This window comes from Narcine bancroftii, chromosome 14, assembly GCF_036971445.1.
Source record: "Narcine bancroftii isolate sNarBan1 chromosome 14, sNarBan1.hap1, whole genome shotgun sequence".
Lineage (NCBI taxonomy): Eukaryota > Metazoa > Chordata > Chondrichthyes > Torpediniformes > Narcinidae > Narcine > Narcine bancroftii.
The window spans coordinates 58,863,820-58,882,274 of record NC_091482.1 but is presented as its reverse complement, the minus strand read 5'-3'; the positions used below and the strand labels follow the sequence as shown (position 1 = coordinate 58,882,274).

The window sequence follows — 18,455 nt, the reverse complement described above, 5'->3', positions numbered from 1 at the left end:
CTTCAGCCAGATACATTTAGCCATCCTTCAGAGCCAATTAAATACCTCTCAAAGCACAAATACTATTGTAATACAGTGTAACGGTAAGTTTTTCCTCTTTAAAATAGATTCTTATATTTACATGCAACGACTAACATCTCGATGTTCGCCCACAATAGATATTTTTACTGTCTAAATACATATGATGTGCTTTATAACAGAAAATAGATGAACTTGTATGCAAATATTTCTTGTTATATTATGCCTGTCTACATCTTAAAAACCTCACCTGCATACATTTCCTGGCAACTTTTCCATTTTGAGTTCCTACACCCACATTTATAGTGGAAGCTGCCAATGTGTACTTGTCAAGCTTCCCCTCAGTGGAGTTACTGCAGAACCACTGCTGAGGGTAATAAGTACAGAGTGGCAAGTTGACAGAGCCAGTTACCATTATAAATATAGATAAAGGAGTTGATAGAGAAAAGGGCTTTTTATAGAGGGACCAGTTTCCAGCTATCATCCGGACAAGATTGATTTAAAGACAACATCTTAACTTCTTGAACAGAACATTACAGGAAGCCAATTCCACCACTTGTGTGGGGTATTTCAACTCCAAGCATATTATCAATATTGCAATGCCATAGCTTATTATCCTTGTGTCTAAAAAGTTTATAAAATCTCATCTAGTAAATGCACCCCATACGCTCCAGCCCAAATAAAAATGCCAAAAGCACAATTTCCTGGAATTAGCTTCATTTTCAAATATGGCAACTGTAAACATTGAAATGGAATAACTTACACTGGATCGTCTTTTCCTAGTAATCTCAAAATTCTTAGCAACTGGATCTGTAGCCAGGGTGCTGGCACGTTGTGGAAGTTGAAATCCACTGCAAGTTTTCCTCCAACCACTTGCTTAAAAATGGTTACAAAGCTCCCAGTTAAATCTTTGTGGCCATCTGGATTTTCCTACAATGCAGGAATGAAACTAATAACTTTCATTTATTCAAAACAACCCTAGTGTCATTCCTTCCTTGCTCAATGGCTAGTCTTTTACTTAGTTTAATTCTATCAGCGATTAACTAGAAAATAATTTTTGAAATTGGTCTCGGGACTTGGAGGAAATCATATGAGGGGCCTCTTTCTAGAATCCTTTCCAGTATAGTAATGGTAGAGAATTCAGCTCAGCACTTACAATTATGAAAGGTCATGCTGTGACAATATTCTTCAACATTTTAATTAATCACTCCACATTCATAATTTCAGTGCGACTTACTGGCGATAGAACGAGGTTTGACAGCATTGCATTTAAGAGGAGAGAGAAGAAAACTGCAGCTACAAATCGCTTGTTCTTCACGTCTTATGGTACCTTAATCAGCAAAAGATAGATGTGAAGAGAGGCCGCCATGACGCCAGGGTCCTTGTCACATAGAGCTTTCTTAAACTTGTCGTGAATGTGTTGGACTTGATTTGGAGCAATAAGGTAAAACTTGTACAGGGCAAGTACTGCCTTTCTTCTTATTATTTCCCTGTAAAGCATTAATATTTTCAGTTTGGATTTACAGAATTATACTGATTTTAAAGCTCACAGTAAAAGCACGCCAACGTTTTCTACTGCAGACGATTTCACAAAAATAACAAACCTCTCAAACTCTGCAAGCTTCCCTAAGGGTTCACTCTCAAACCATAACTGCTTTCCGCGTCCAACCAAGAATTTATCTGTCCATGCAATTTAGAATTATGAAGGAAAAAAAAACTTGTATTTACATGTACAAATTCTCAAAATGGTCACAATTGTTACCTAAAACTAGGCATTATTTTTATGCTGGTATGTCAGCAATAACATTTATTATTGAATAATTTAGTAAAATTAGTCTTTTAAAAAAAAAAAATCAGACTCCAATTCCCCATCTGCAATCTCTGTTTTATCATCCTGCATGTACTCTTAGAACATTACAACACCGTACTGGCCCTTCAGCCCACAATGACGTGCCAACAAAAACTAAACCCTCCATACTTCACAACCCTTTATTTTTCTATCATCCATGTGCCCAAGATTAAATCCATCTAATGTTGCAGCCTCCACCAACGCCCCTGGAAATGCAATCCAGCCACCCACAAAGTAAAAAAAAAACTTACCCCTGCCCTATTTCGAATTTGACATCCAAACTATAATTACCTTGTACTTGTCCAAATTAAATTACATCTGACACTGCTTCTCCAACTTTCCAACTAATCTACGTCCCCTTCTATTCTTTGCAACTTTCTTTACTACTCCATCAATTTTAATGTTATCAGCAAACTTACAAATCAGTCCACCTCCATTCTCATCCAAGTCATTTAAAAATATAACAGACAGCAAAGGTTGTAGCAATGATCCTTGTGGTAATCCACTGGTTACAGGCTTCCAGTCAGAAAAAATACTCAAACCTCACCAAATTTTGCCAACATCGCATGGATCCCACGTGCTCAAACCTTCTGTATCAATCTACCGTGCAGGAATTGGTCAGAAATCTTGCTAAATCCATCAAGTAAGCCATGCTTACTGCCCGATCATCATCAATTTTCTTAGGTATCTTCACAAAAAACTTTAAAGGAAGGCATACAGCATGGTTACAGGCCCTTCCGGCTCAACCACCAAACACACCAATTAATCTACAATCCCCATATGTTTTTGAAGGGTGGGAAGAAACTGGAGCATCTGGAGGAAACCCATGCAGACACAGGGAGAACATACACATCCCTTGCAGACAGTGCCGAATTCAAACCTAGCTCGATGGCACTTTACTAGCGTTACCCTAACCGCTATGCTAACCGTGCGCCAAAGATTGAGACAAGATTACCCTAAACAAAACCAATCAATCCCTGCTCTCCATGTTAAAACAAATTTTTCACCTTACAATTTCTTTCCCCTAATTTCCTCATTACTGATGCAAAGCTCATCAGTCTCTGGTTTCTTTGCTGAACCATACTGTCCTTCTTGAATAAAGACACAACATTAGCTATCCTCCAGTCTTCTCAGACCTCACCCAAGGCTTTTGAAGACGTAAAAATCTAATCTAGTTGAGTCTCAGCAACCTCCGCTCTTCCTTTCAGTAGCATCCTGAGATAGATCCCCTCAGCACTGGGGATTTCTACATAAACTGCATCATAACACGCATTCCAGAATATCACCATACCCCTAACATTCCACCTTCCACATTCTTCTCCCTTGTGAATACTGATGAAAAGTATTTAATATAGGATCTCCCTTGTATCCTCTGGCTCCACATTTCCCTTTTGATCCTACTCTTTCCCTCGCTACATTATTGCTGCTAACAAAAGGCTTTGACGTTCTCTTTAATCCTGCTTGTCAACATTATGATATTTTTTTTAATTCAATTCATCATTTTTCCTACAGAGAGTGGGAATCTTCTCTGTTTCACAGTGAAAATTTTAGTGCATCCAGAAAAATACCCTGATGTATTATATATGCCGACAAGATTCTATCTGTGAAACAAGGGCTTTAAAATTTACATTCAGGGTGCTGCCCACCTTCCATTCTGATCTCTTACTTGGAATGTTGAAGTTTCTCTTCAACCAAAGGAAGCACTGCAGGGATCATATCTGGGGGAAAAAGCTGACTGCCAACAGTCAAAGCCATACAAACCTCGAGGAGGTTGGTGCTCTGTAGATCCTGCAATCAGAAAAATATTGTCCAAAATTAATACAATTGTATTAGAGCCTGAGATTCAAATACAGTAAAGACCCCTAGTATTCGGCACTTATGGAGATTGTCCAGAAATATTGTCCAGAATTAATACAATTGTATCAGAGCCTGAGATTCAGATACAGTAAAGACCCCTAGTATTCGGCACTTATGGCGATTGTCCAGAAATATTGTCCAGAATTAATACAATTGTATTAGAGCCTGAGATTCAGATACAGTAAAGACCCCTAGTATTCGGCACTTATGGAGATTGTCCAGAATTAATACAATTGTATTAGAGCCTGAGATTCAAATGCAGTAAAGACCCCTAGCATTCGGCACTTATGGAGATTGATAGATGCCAGATATAGTGAATTTTCCGGTGTCTTGAGATTGTGTGTTACATGATTGGTGAACTAAAGGAGAAGCGCGCCAATTTTAAACTTCAGTTTTTTTTAATCTATTTATTTTCAGCAAATTTTTCCTGGTTACTTGAATTTCAAATAACAGGGTTTACTCTACAAATTATACATCTTCTCAACTATTTAACTAATTGCAACGTATGTGAAGTGTTTTATTTATCGCTCATCTCTAAGAAGAAAATAAATTTTTCAGGCATGGGTCATTTCCAACATGAAAATTCCCTTTCCAGAGCCCCTTGGCAGCTATTTATCATTTTGGGTATACTTCATGATCTCAGTTGCTCATGGAACCCTTTGGATTCTGGCCATTTTTAACCTTTCATAATATATACTCTAGACTTGGTCCACGGATCCTGACAGTAGGAACACCAGTACGAACCCAGCTTGTGTTTGGGTATAAAAGCAGTCTTGGAAAACCAGGAGCTATGAGCTTAGTAGTCCTCAAAACAGGGGCAGAGTCCAAAGGATTAATCGTATAAAATGATAAAGTATCAAGGGAAAGATGACACCAATAGACACCAATTCTATTTTAGCCTTCAAAATTCACTACCAAACCAATACTTCTGTGGTATTAAGCATTTGAAATAAATTATGTAAAAAAAATGCATGAAATGAAATTTAAAAAAAAAAAAAAAAAAAATCGAAGTCTCACTCCACAACCCAGACTGCAGAGAAACTCCTTCATCAGGCCAACTCCAGAAACAAGTATTTAACTATCATTTATATTAAAAAACATATTGCGGAAAATGTATTAAAGAACGGTCTTGATTATTCTTCCTATCTATTTTTACACCCATACAATCCACTTCTGAAGACTGTTAAAACTTTGCCCTTGCAGTGCTATTAACATGGGGGGGGGGGGGGGGGGGGGGAAGCTTCGCAAGCAGTGCACAAACGTCTCATCGTAGCAACTGTTGTCAGTCCAAATGAGAAGGGAGGGGCTGTGGAGGGGGTGCAGGGGGGAACTAAAATTACAAATGAGAAGAGCGTTAAACCAGATCTTGGCAGGATATGGATGAATCAAAATGTCACTTGGGTAACATGAAAGAGAAACAACAGCAAGAATTGTTGAAAAATAAAGCATTCATTGCACTGACTTATAAAGTGCACTATTCATTCCTGCATGAATATTCTAAACCTAAAATAAACCAGCGTTAAATGTCGATAAATAGATTTATAACATTTCAAACTACCTTTCCTCTAACATGTACATCAACTTGAAAAATAACATACTTTCACTGATAAATAATTCATTCTGCACGCAAGTAATTTATCTGAAATCACTTTTGTAAAAGTATCTCACATATAATCTATTCAATAATTATTCAAAATACACTTAGGAAATGAAAGTTAAGAACCATACTTAAAGTTTCCCAATTAACTCATTGGCTGTTGTTGGTCATTACTGAGGCTGCTATTCTTTCTTCATGAAGCCATCAGCTGATCTGCCTGCTGAAACCTTCCTGAATGCTTTTACCTTGAGAGCATCGAGTCCACGCTGCTGAAGATCCAGCTGCGCTGGGTGGGTCACGTCTCTAGAATGGAGGGCCATCGCCTTCCCAAGATCATGTTATGTGGCGAGCTCTCCACTGGCCACCGTGTCAGAGGTGCACCAAAGAAGAGGTACAAGGACTGCCTAAAGAAATCTCTTGGTGCCTGCCACATTGACCACCGCCAGTGGGCTGATATCGCCTCAAACCGTGCATCTTGGCGCCTCACAGTTTGGCGGGCAGCAACCTCCTTTGAAGAAGACCGCAGAGCCCACCTCACTGACAAAAGGCAAAGGAGGAAAAACCCAACACCCAACCCCAACCAACCAATTTTCCGCTGCAACCGTGTCTGCCTGTCCCGCATCGGACTTGTCAGCCACAAACGAGCCTGCAGCTGACGTGGACATTTACCCCCTCCATAAATCTTCGTCCGCGAAGCCAAGCCAAAGATTCCAATGCACTCCTGAGCAGTCTCCCTTCCTCGAACCTCACACGCTTGAGGTCATCCAAATAATTGCTACCTCACTCACACACCGATTCAACCAACTCTTCTTCTAAGGCCATCTCTGGTGATCGAGGACAACTTTCTTCCACTCCCATCCTCTGCGTCCTGACGTGACTGAGGAGGACAAGGAGGGATCTGAAGACTCCACCACAGATGGGGTACTCATTCCACTTCAAAAGAATGAACTCGTCAGTCATATCATAGCTCAAATGCACCTTCTCAGGTTTAAATGTTCACAGAGCTAAGCATTCCTGTGGTTTGGTGGGATTTTAAACTCTCTCAAGAAGCTTTTGAGAATGATTTTGAATCTTTTCCTCCAGCCACCTGATAACCCCTTTGCTTTGAACCAACTTGGAACTGAGTGTTATTTGAATCTACCTTTTGGCATTTGAAACATGTAATTTGCATCTCAAAGTTAGCTGGAGATTTTTACAAATAGGGTCTCCTATAAACAATTAGAAATTAATGAGGCTTTTAAATAATTTTATGTTAAATTGGAATCACACAAAGATGTTAATAAATTAGATGACTATTTGTCACAATTAGCCTTGCCAAATTTAGACTTGACTGAGCAGAATGCATTAAATGCACCCTTTACACAATTGGAAATAAAGGAGGCATTGAACTTATTACATGTTAATAGATCCCCTGACAAAGATGGATTTCCACCAGAATTTTACAAAGAATTTAAAGACCTGTTAATGACTCTCTTTATAGAGGTATTGAATCAAGCAGTGGGATCCCATACTTTGCCGGAATCTTTTTCAACAGCAATAATAACTGTGATGGGAACCCATTGAAACTGTCATCATATAGACCAATCTCTTTGTTAAATGCTCATTATAAAATATTATCTAAGGCTTTTCAAATAGATTGACTAAATTTTTGTCTAAATTGATAAATAAGGACCAAACAGGATTTATGAAGAAAAGACAATCAGTAGACAAGGTAACAAGACTCCTTAGCTTAATTCATTTGTGACAGTTGCTTTGGATGCAGAAAAGGCCTTTGATTGATTGGATTGGGACTTTTTATTTAAAGTACTGGAGAAATTTGGACTAGGTTAAATTTTATAAATTAAATTTGAGCTCTTCACTGTCTCCCAGCCTAATTCACATTTCAGATTTATTGTCACAGTACATACATGATATCACATACAACCCTGAGATCCTTTTTTTCTGCAGGTGAGACAGAATTACCACTTACTGGTAGTGCAAAAAAAACTGCACTCAATGTATACATGTTAAACAAATAAAAAATGTAAACAAATTGACGGTGCAATACAGAAAAAAATCAATAAAGTGCAAAAGTAAGAGTCCTTAATTGAGTCCCTGCTGGAGTTTGTTCTTGAAGTTGAATGGTGGAGGGGTAGCAGCTGTTCCTGAATCTGGTGGCGCGAGTCTTGTGGCACCTATACCCCTTTCCTGATGGTAGCAGTGAAAACAGAGCGTGTGCTAGGTGGCGTGGATCCTTGATTGCTGCTACTCTCCAATGGCAGCATCCCCTGTAGATGTGCTTGTTGGTGGGGAGGGTTTCGCCTGTGATATCCTGGGCTGCGTCCACTACCTTTTGCAGAGCTTTCTGCTCAAGGGTACTGGTGTCCTCGTACCAGACTGTGATGCAGTCAGTCAACTCACTTTCATCGCATATCTGCAGAAATTTGCCAGGATTTCTGATATCATGCTGAACCGCCACAAACTCTTAAGCAAGTTGGTTCCATCTGCCTGCAATCCTTCATCCTCTGGTCCACCCGTCTCCCACTGACTACTCCCTCCCTCGTACATTGCCCATCATTTCTCTTAGTCCTGAAGCAGGGTTTCAGCCCAAAATGTTGACTGTCCATTTTTCTCCATGGATGCCGCCTGGCCTGCTGTGCTTTTTGCTTTGTCTAAGAACTACAGCTTGGGGGGGTGAAATTAGGGCAAATTTAGTTCTGAAATGGTGCCAGTAAAGGTAGTTCCATTTTCTCTGCAGACTAGCTTCACTCCAGTGAACAGCTTGTTGGAATAATGAAATAATATGGTGAACAATACTGAGAAAAGTGCTGGGGTGATGATGTCATAACATTGTTTGACACCACTTTACAATGAAAATGAGTCTGTCGTGGACCCAGTAGTTCAAGAATGCAGCTTGCACACCATCTGAAAACAGCTGCAAAGCAGATTGATTTCTGTACGCAACTGAAAGAGTTAAGGACAATGCAATATTTAAAATGCTTTGTGTATTGGTTGATGATGTTCTTAGCATTTTCCTTGGAGATGACTCATTTGAAAGTCACATTTCAGGTGGATGGAACCTAGACTGATTTAGAGAGGGATCAATTGTATAACAGTGAATTCATAATATTTACATAGATCTACAAATCTTTCTCAACTCAAGCTTTCAAAAATAATTACATGCCTGAAATTTGATATCCAATTCCAGACTTAGAACAAACATGCTCCAACTCAAAAGTATAACACTTTGACCAGTCACCAAAGAATCTATATTTGCAATGGTCTAAAGGGAGCTAGCAATATTTTTTTTAATTTAAAAACTGCAGATAATGGAAATCTAAAATAAAAACAAATATGCTAGAAATACTCAGCAAATCAAGGTCTTTGGACTGACAACTGAAGTATTAACTGTTTTTCTTCCCATTGACACATCTGACTTGAAAGATCTTCAATCTTCTCACACATACAACCTGACCTGAGCTTTTCCAGCATTTTATGTTTTTAAGGAGGAATTTAAATTTGACCGCTCTTGGAGGGGGCACATTCATGGATGCGTTAATGCATCCGCACATTTTTATTTGCCCATCTTCGGTGAGAATGAACCCCAATCCCAAAACTTACTCTACTAGGTCATCTCGTTGGTATCCAGACTAAGTAAATAAAGCTATGGTTGAGGCACTCCATAGCCCAGATGTTCACATGCATGGCAAGAGTGAGATGCAACAAAATGGGGAAATTGGAATGGAAAATCTGAAGGAAAGGCTTGGAACATGAAGAAGAGAAGTGACAGTCCTGTTAATGGTCTGCATTTCAGCTTGAATTTTTGTCCTACAAATGAGTATATGATACAAAACGTACACTCTAGGAAGTCACAAGACATCACAAGTTCAATCTTACACTATAACTTCAAGTTTATTATAATCTAATTACACAAGTACAACCTGACAAAACAGCATTCTCTGGTCCTTAGTGCAAAACATGCAGACACACAACCAGATACAACACACATACAGACAAACAACACATATGCAAGACAAGCATTTATATATACCAATAAATAAATATTGTTTCGTGAATACGAGAGTCTCAGATGGTTAGTGCAAGCAGTTCCTTTGGTCGTTCAGCATTCTCACTGCCTGTGGGAAGAAGCTGGGTTTTTTTCAGCCTAGTGGTGCTGGCTCTAATATTCTTTCCCGTCAGGAACAGCTAAGAGATGTTGTGTTCAGGGTGGTTGGGGTCCTCAGTGAATTTTACGAACTTTGAAGAAGTAATGTCAGAGGCAGTTGTGGAGAGTCACCCAAACATGAGAATTGAGCCACAATTGAACTAACCTTAGAAATGGCAGAGTGCAATTTACTGACGATGATTTTGGATTTTCAATTAAAAGAATGTTATAAAAAGAGGAAAGACCAATAGGGTTATGTGCAACAAAACAGAATATGTTCACTCTACACGGCCCTGCAGTATGAAAGTTGCTAATTCATCTTTCTCTTGAAGGTAGTGTTGCGGAAGAACTAATTGGCACAAACAGTGTGGGTATGTCTCACATAACAACTTCCACGAGTTCACAGATTAAGAGTCAGGTTTAATTAATTCTATTACTTCTTACCTTCAGGACAGTGTTCACAAGAAGTAGTAGCAGCTCATGGCTCTCATTGAGAAAGAGAGAAACAGCCAAGTAACCTATTGACGAATAAAAAAGTAAACCACATCAGTATAATTTGCTCCCAAATACACACTGCAGAATTTTAGAATGACCATGCAGGTATCTTGCCAAAATCCTACTTTTTTGGCAAAGTTAATCGACAGCCACATTCAGCCACATCCTGGCTAACAACCTGGCACAATTGCGTCCTATCTAGTCACACGAGCTGAAGATCTGAGTACACGGCCTAGATCAGCCATTGTCATCCTTTATTTTGGCTATGGCCCCCATAGGTCTCTGCTCAAAATTATAGGCCTTCACTGTCTGGTATGGATGTGCCAAGGCACAGAGAATTGTGAACTCAGCCAGCGCCATCACGGGCATCAGTCTTCACTCCATTGAGGACATCGACATGGTAACTTTAAGAAAGCAGCTTCTATCATCAAGGACCCTTACTACATCAGCCATGCCCTCCTCTCACTGTCACCTTCAGGAAGGACGTACAGGAGCTTGAAGACAAACACCCAACGGGACAAAAACAGCTTCTTCCTCTCCGCCATCAGACTTCCTCTTTCGCATTAATTTATTATTTTTTTTAAATGCAGTTTATAGCAATATTTGCATCTGGAAAAACTGCTGCAGAACCACAAATTTCATCACATAATCATGTCAATAAATTCTGATTCCATGAAGAAGTTTTGGTTTCTTCCACACCGTCTACAAAAAATAGTTATGCAACTTTTACCCAAATGTGCTATGGCCCCCAGGAGGGCCAAAAGGCCCTCGCTGTTGGCGACTCAAGGCGAGGTACATACGTGGGATGCAGGCTGCTGCCGACTGCGGTCAAAGGACACGCATCAATCTGCAGACTGTCTGAAAGGTTACCAGGTATTGGAACTGGGAATGCAAGAGGGTGATGGCGGCATCCTGATCATGTCAGACATGTGCATCTGGAGCTTGGGTTGCTGAAGGCTGTGGGAGAGCCGGAGGAAAAGCCATGGATACTCTAACTCTGGGGGGACTCTTGCTTCTCTTTCTTTGGCTTTAAGGGGCACTGGGCAATTTTTGTTGATAGTGACTCATTTAGTCTAACGTAAGGCAAAGAAATTTCATGTAGTATCACACTTTGTTTTATTACATGACAATAAAAGAATCTTGAACAAAACTTGTGGTCAATTTTAGAATATTTACCAAGAAATAGATTAGCAGCAAATAACCAGTAAAAGGAATTGCAAATACTCTAAAGTTCAGTATTACCCAAAAACTCCTGGACCACAGATTAGAATTTACATTTAAAATGCAGCATATTTAATAAATGTTTTTAAAAAAACAGAACATACCCACTCTTTTTTCCATCAGACTACCCTGCTGAGCCAACTTGATAGCGTGAATATATCCAAAGGAGGCTTCATACCCCAGCATTTCACAGTAGATCAGACGCACCAAACACTCCCGCATTTGCTTCTGTAACAGCAAGACAACAAAGCTTTAAAGAATAACTGGCTCAAACCAATAACTACGGTACTTGAAAGTTCCATCATTGGTTCAATCCTGTAGTTACTGGCTTTAGCCCGTTTCTCAATTTAAAAACTAATCGGTAAATATAATGGTTTGGAATAGTCCTCCTCAAGCCTCATTCTTTCAGACTGCTGCCTGATACCACATGGACCAGAGGTGGTTTAGTCCCACGCAACTGGTCAAAGGCAAGGTGAGCTCCCGTGAATCAATTGTTCACGTGTGCTCGGAGAGGAGAAAGCTGCCACCAAAAAACTCTGCCTGAAGAATCATCCAGGATGCAAACAACTCAATTAACTTTGCACAGATCAAAAGCACCATCAACAACACTCAGTCACGGGGACAAGAGAGGAGTCGAGCATCTAAAGTGCCACCATAAAACGTGTGCACAATTAAATCACCAAGCAACAATTACAAAACTTTAATGGAAAGAAATTCAGAGTTCTTACCGGTGATGTGGTAGGGGCAGAGACCTGTTCTTTTAATGCAGCCAATTCCTTCTTTATCAGTTTCTCCTCATCCTGAAACCAAAGTACTAAAAATTTAGGAAATGGCAATTCTGACTTGTGTACAACTTCCCACAGGCAGTGAGAATGTGAACGACCAAAGGAACGGCTCACACTAACCATCAGAGACTCTCATTCATGAAACAATGTTTATTTGTAGATAAAAATTATTTTTTGATCTGCATATGTATTTTTTTGATTGTATTGGCGTTATATCTGGTTGTGTAACTGCGTGTTTTGTACTGAGGACTTGAGAACGCCGTTTTGTCGGGTTGTACTCGGTGCAATTGGAGGACAATAAACTTGACTTAGCTTGAACTTGGAAAAGATACTGAAGTAGAGCACTGTTGAATGAATAATCTGAACACTAAGCCAGAAATCCTCAAATCATTCAAATTACCTCAAGTGGCATGGTGGGCAGAAATAAATCCAGAATATTAAACTAGCCTGACATCAGGACACATTGAAAAAAATCAATGTCGGACAAAGGTTGAAAAAGTATTCCTTGTGCAAATAATAACCAATATTTGAAACAAACATCAGATCTCAGCACCTCAAGAACAACAGGCTAAATGTCCTCCTTGAGTTGCAAACACCTGACTTGTGGACACCCCGTAGATACGGAGAGGCGTTTGGGAAATCACCAGGTAAATTTGCCAGCTCATGTGGAGCCGCAGGCATCTTTGGACCATTTCCACACACCTTTCACTCCACCACCTCATCCCAGAGATCAAGGCGAGCAGAGCTGGGAGAGGGCAGAGCCATTCGCTCACTGAGCCAGACAGAAATGCAGTAGCCACTCTTCCTGCTTCTGCTCACTCTCCTCTCACTGTGGTTCTTGTGACCCACTTCCACACACTGGCTTTTGTCCATTTCCAACACACAAACAGTTCAGGTTATGAATGACTGCTAAAACAACTCTCTGTGACTCTATTATTTAATATTTATTTATGGACAGAATGGTTGGCGAAGCGGTTAGTGCACCGCCTTTATAGCACCAGCAATCAGGACCACGGCTGGGTTCAAATCACACACTGTAAGGAGTTCTCCCCATAACATGTGTGTTTTCTCTGGGAGCTCTGGTTTCCACCCAGGGGGTGCGGGGGGGTTCCAAATTGGGCAGAACAAACTCATAAGGGCCGAATTGACCTGTAACAGCGCTGTATAGTACTGTGTATATGTATTGTTTATCTGTATGCATGTTGTCTGTATGTGCATTTTGCACCATTCTGCGCCAGGGACCGGAGAACGCCATTTCGCTAGGTTGGATAGTAAATAAACTTGAATTTGAACTTGAACAGTTGTCAAGAATGGAACCACCTTACCTTGGGGCTTAGAACATAGAATAGGAAAGGCCCTTCATCCCATGTGTCCGTGCCAAACGTGATGTCCCAGTCAATCCAACACTGCTGCTTGCACATGTTAGATATCCCTCTATCTCCATCATATACGTGCATCTATCTAGAAGCCTCTTAAATCGTACTATTGCATCCGCTTCCTGGCAAGCTGTAGCAGGTTCCCAGCACACTCTGTGTAAAAATGATTTGCCCCAAAGGAGGGGAGGAGGGGAAGGGGGGAGGGGGAGGGGGGAGGGGGGAGGGAGGGGGAGGGGAGGGGAGGGGAGGGGGGAGGGGGGAGGGGAGGGGGAGGGGAGGGGGGAGGGGAGGGGAGGGGGGAGGGGAGGGGGGAGGGGAGGGGAGGGGGGGAGGGGAAGGGGGGGAGGGGAAGGGGGAGGGGGAGGGGGGAGGGGGGAGGGGGGAGGGGGGAGGGGGAGGGGGGAGGGGGAGGGGGGGAGGGGGAGGGGGAGGGGGGAGGGGGGGGGGGGGGGGGAGGGGGGAGGGGGGGAGGGGGGGGGGGGGGGGAGGGGAGGGGGGGAGGAGGGGGGGAGGGGAGGGGGGAGGGGAGGGGAGGGGGGGAGGGGAGGGGAGGGAGGGGGGAGGGGAGGGGGGAGGGGGGAGGGGAGGGGGGAGGGGAGGGGGGAGGGGAGGGGGGAGGGGAGGGGGGAGGGGAGGGGGGAGGGGAGGGGGGAGGGGGGGTAGGAGGGGAGGGGGGTAGGAGGGGAGGGGGGTAGGAGGGGAGGGGGGTAGGAGGGGAGGGGGAGGGGGGTAGGAGGGGAGGGGGAGGGGGGGTAGGAGGGGGGTAGGAGGGGAGGGGAGGGGGACCTGTCCGTTCCGGCCCAGGCTCCCATCACCCACCTGCCGGGACGCCAGGTCGTTGAGGCCGCGGATGAAGGCCCCGAGCTTGGCCGTGGCCGAGAGTTTGGAGCCGGGCTCCAGCGACAAGAGGCCCGGCAGCGCCGACAGCGTCTTCTCCACGACGTCGCTCATCTCTCCGACACAAGCCGTCCCTCTCCCCACGGCGACCCCTCAGCTCTGGGTTACGCCATCTTGGTGACGCCGCATCCGGGTTGAATGGAAAACTTTATTGACCCTAAACGTTGACAGCGGCACTCGGGAGACGGGTCTCCACCAGGGGGCGCCTGAACCCAGTCTCCGACAGGGGGCGCATGGACCCAGTCTCCGACAGGGGGCGCATGGACCCAGTCTCCGACAGGAGGCGCATAGACCCAGTCTCCGTCAGGGGGCGCACGGACCCAGTCTCCGACAGGTGGCGCTTAGACCCAGTCTCCGTCAGGGGGCGCACGGACCCAGGCTCCGACAGGTGGCGCTTAGACCCAGTCTCCGTCAGGGGGCGCACGGACCCAGTCTCCGACAGGTGGCGCTTAGACCCAGTCTCCGTCAGGGGGCGCACGGACCCAGGCTCCACTGGGGGATATCAAATATTGGCTGGATGTGCTTGGTAAAGCAAGTTACAAGGTTACCTAATACTCTGAACTAAGCACAAATTTATTGTCGCAGTTCATGCATTACATCACATACAACCTTTTTCCTGTGGGCGAGGCAGAATTACCACTTATGTCCAAAAAAAATTTGTACACAATGTACACATGTAAACAAATAAAGAAATGCAAACAAACTGACTGTGCAACACAGAGAGGGAAAAAAACAATAACGTGCAAAAGTAAGAATCCTTAAATGAGTGCCTCATTGGATTTGTTGTTGAGGAGTCTGATAGTCGTCAACTTTATTTATCATTCATATCATGTTCACACAGTGTAATGGTTTGGATTGTATATAGTGATTGGCCGGTAAAGGCACGGGCTGGCCTGCCCGCTGATGACACTCTCCCCTGGTCTCCTCCCCTGTTGCCAAGGCCACAAAGGTTGAGCCACCTCTCCCTTCCCTGCACTTCCCTAGCTTGGATCTGGGCCAGCTCAAGTCTTATGTACAATAAAGCCTATCGTTCCCCTCAGTCTTTATCCTTGTGATTATTGGGGCAACTGGTAGTGCCCAACACACGGTAAAGATGAAACAGTGTTTCTCCAGCACCACGGATCATATTTACAGAGATGAAAGTTAGCAAAGCAGTTAACACATTAAAATGCTAAGGGTCTAAGAAGGATGCACTGAAAGTCCACCTTACATCTGTACTGAGAGTTCAGGAGACTGATGCCTTGGGAGGATAAAGCTGTTTCCCACTCAGAGCATAAGGGCCGGAGTGCTATGGTACCTCCTTCCTGATGGCAGAAGGGGAACAGTTTACATGTGGGATGTGTGGAGTCTTTCGCAATATTTATTGTGGAGGGGTAGCAGCTGCAGGGATAGCAGCTGTTCCTGAACCTTGTGTAGTGAGTCTTGTAGCACCTATACCTCTTTCCTGATGGTAGCAGCAAGAACAGAGCGTGTGCTGGGTGATGTGGATCCATGATGATTGCTGCTGCTTTGACAGCAGCATTCCCTGTACTGTAGATGCTTTTTAAAATATTTTATTTTAATTTTTCCAAGACTCATATAGAACATTATTACTTACATCATATAAATAATATTTTAAAATTATAGGAACTCATATGATTCCCTAAATCTCACCCCCCCCCCCCCCCCCCCCCGCTAACAAAATAAAAACAACTGCTCCCTGTAGATGTTCTCGATGGTGGGGAGGGTTTTACCTGTGACGTCCTGGGCTGTGTCCATTACCTTTAGCAGGGCTTTATGCTCAAGGGGCATTGGGGTCTCCATACCAGACCATGATGCTGCCAGTCAGCACATTTTCCACCACACCTCTGTAGAAATGTGAGGACAAAGCGATACCAGAGCAATAGACGAATGTGCTGGGGACACCCAGCATTGAATGAGCTGTTATTTGATGAAAGTGGCAGATTAAGAATGTGGTCTAAAAAAGCTGTTAGGATGTTGGAATTTATCAATGGAAATGCAGAGCACGAGAACAAAGTTGTGAGGAATCTTTATGAAACATTAATTCAGCCACATGTGTATTATGGTGTCCAGGTTTGACTGCCTTACATCAGGAATGACATGTAGATGTTAGAAGTGTGGCAGAAAAGATTTACTAAAATAATCATGAATTACTTTACTTCTAAAACTGCAGATGCTGGAAATCCAAAATTCCAATATTTGGACAAGGGAACCTGATCAAAATGGGTGAAATCACTCCAGCGGTCAGGCCACATCTGGTGAAAGAGAAACAGAGCTACTGTTTCAGCTCAAAGACCCTTCTGATCTTTCTGTTTTGAATTTACAAAACTGATTTGACAAACGTTGGATTTTAGTTATATGGGTGGACTGGAAATTATGAGATTATTCTCTTGGAAGTTAAACATTATCTTCCAGGCACTGACCTCATTTCCTCAAGAGATCTTCTCTCTACACCCTTTCAGACTCCTGGTCCCTCAAATCCACTCGATCCATAAGCAGGACTAACTGAGCAGCTCCATTGTTTCGACCTGATCCAGTCAACTTGTTGCTTCCTATCCTTTTCCATCCATTGTCCCCGAATCTAGTCCCTTCCCAATTGCATTGGAGGCAGTTCTCCGCCACTTGGTCTGTTTCCAAATCCCTCACCTTTACCAGTGGTGGGCACTGCCTCGATACTTCCACATCACACCAGATTGTTCTGAGAGTTATTTTGGGGGCATATAGGGAACAGTTTTTCTTTCAGTCTCACACACTCTCTTTCCTCAACTATTTTTTGCAGTACATTATTAATGCTGCCTCCTGCACTCACACAGAACCTGAAAAGGTCAGGACTTTTCCTGTTAATCATCTTCCAATGGCCCATCTCAGCCAGTTTCTTTCTGGATCTCACTGTCTCAGGGGATAGGTTAGAGATCCATTCCAAATCCACAGATTCCCACCACTGCCTCAATAATACTTCCTCCCAGCACTGTCACCTGTAAGAACGTCACTCCTTTCTTGCAGTTCCTGAAACCTCACTTTATCTACTTTGGTGATAGGATGCTGGACAAGGGAACCTGATCAAAAGAACACGAGAAAATAGCAGGCCCCTCCCCCACTCAACCCGTCAAGCCTGGCCTGCCATTCGGTGGAACCACAGGTGATCTGCACCAGGCCTGAACTCCTGAACCAGTTCGCCATAGTCCTTAGATTCCTGGAATTCTTCTCCTCTTTAACTCCGTGATCTCGTCTTCATAGTCCTCCAGAGTAGTGCCTACACACCTCAAATTTAAATGACTACCTCCTTACCCAATAACTATATTGCCTTATTGAAGACTCATCCACTATTAGAAACAACCCAATGTTTATCTTGAACTGCTCCCCTTATAGAATCTGAAATTTTTTTTTACTAAAATTTCCCCTCATTCTGAGATACTTTCCTTTTCCCTTATCTGGGGCATCCATTCTATCAGGATGTCAGGGTCCCCGACCAGATCCTTTTAATGTCTTACATCTCTGCTCTTGTCCCATGCCTGTCACCACCCTATTCTCCTGTACTCAGCACCTCTACTTCCTCAGGGGTTTGCAGTATCTCCATGCAAGCATCCATGGAGGGGAATAGACAGTCAATGTTTTGGGCTGAAACCCTGTTTCAGGACTGAGAAGAATGATGGGCAATATGAGAGAGAGGGAGTGGTCAGCGGGAGATGGGTACACCAGGACAAGTGAAAGATTACCGTCAGATGGAGCCATTTTCCTCAGGAGTTTGCAGCGGTTTGGTATGACATCGGAAATCCTGGCAAATTTCTACAGATGTGTGGTGGTAAGTGTGTTGACTGGCTGCACCGTGGTCGGGAATGGGGGGGGGGGGTGCCATTGTCCCTGAGCACAAAGCACTGCAAAAAGTCATGGCCATAACCTAGGACATCACAGGCAAAACCCTCCTCACCACTGAGAACATCTACATAGAATGCTGCTACCATCAGGAAAGAGGTATGGATGCCACAAGGCTCACCCCATCAGGTTCAGGACCAGCCGCAGCCCCTCCACCCATCAGACTCCTCAGCAATAGCACCAATCGGGGACTCATTTAAGGACTCTTACTTTTGCACTATTGATTGTTTTTCCTCTCCTTATTACACAGTCAGTTCTTTAATTGTGTACATTATGTACAGGGGTTTTTTTTTGCACTACCAATATGTGGTAATTCTGCCTCACCTTCAGGGAAAAAGAATCT

The 18,455-nt window shown here is 43.2% G+C and overlaps 1 protein-coding gene across 3 annotated transcripts in view; it reads right to left on the bottom strand.

The window, feature by feature from the left end:
• Nucleotides 1-14,390, bottom strand: part of ap4e1 (adaptor related protein complex 4 subunit epsilon 1) — a 41,429-nt gene extending 27,039 nt beyond the window's left edge. For all 3 annotated transcript variants that reach the window (XM_069911319.1, XM_069911320.1, XM_069911321.1), the window contains exons 1-7: nt 14,162-14,390; nt 11,910-11,981; nt 11,286-11,409; nt 9,910-9,983; nt 3,534-3,655; nt 1,349-1,508; nt 782-948 (exon numbers count right to left, since the gene is read on the bottom strand). In XM_069911319.1, coding sequence (XP_069767420.1) covers nt 782-948; nt 1,349-1,508; nt 3,534-3,655; nt 9,910-9,983; nt 11,286-11,409; nt 11,910-11,981; nt 14,162-14,293 — 851 coding nt within the window. In that variant the 5' untranslated portion in view covers nt 14,294-14,390. The remainder of the gene's footprint in view (nt 1-781; nt 949-1,348; nt 1,509-3,533; nt 3,656-9,909; nt 9,984-11,285; nt 11,410-11,909; nt 11,982-14,161) is intronic.
• Between the last annotated feature and the right edge of the window lie 4,065 nt (nt 14,391-18,455).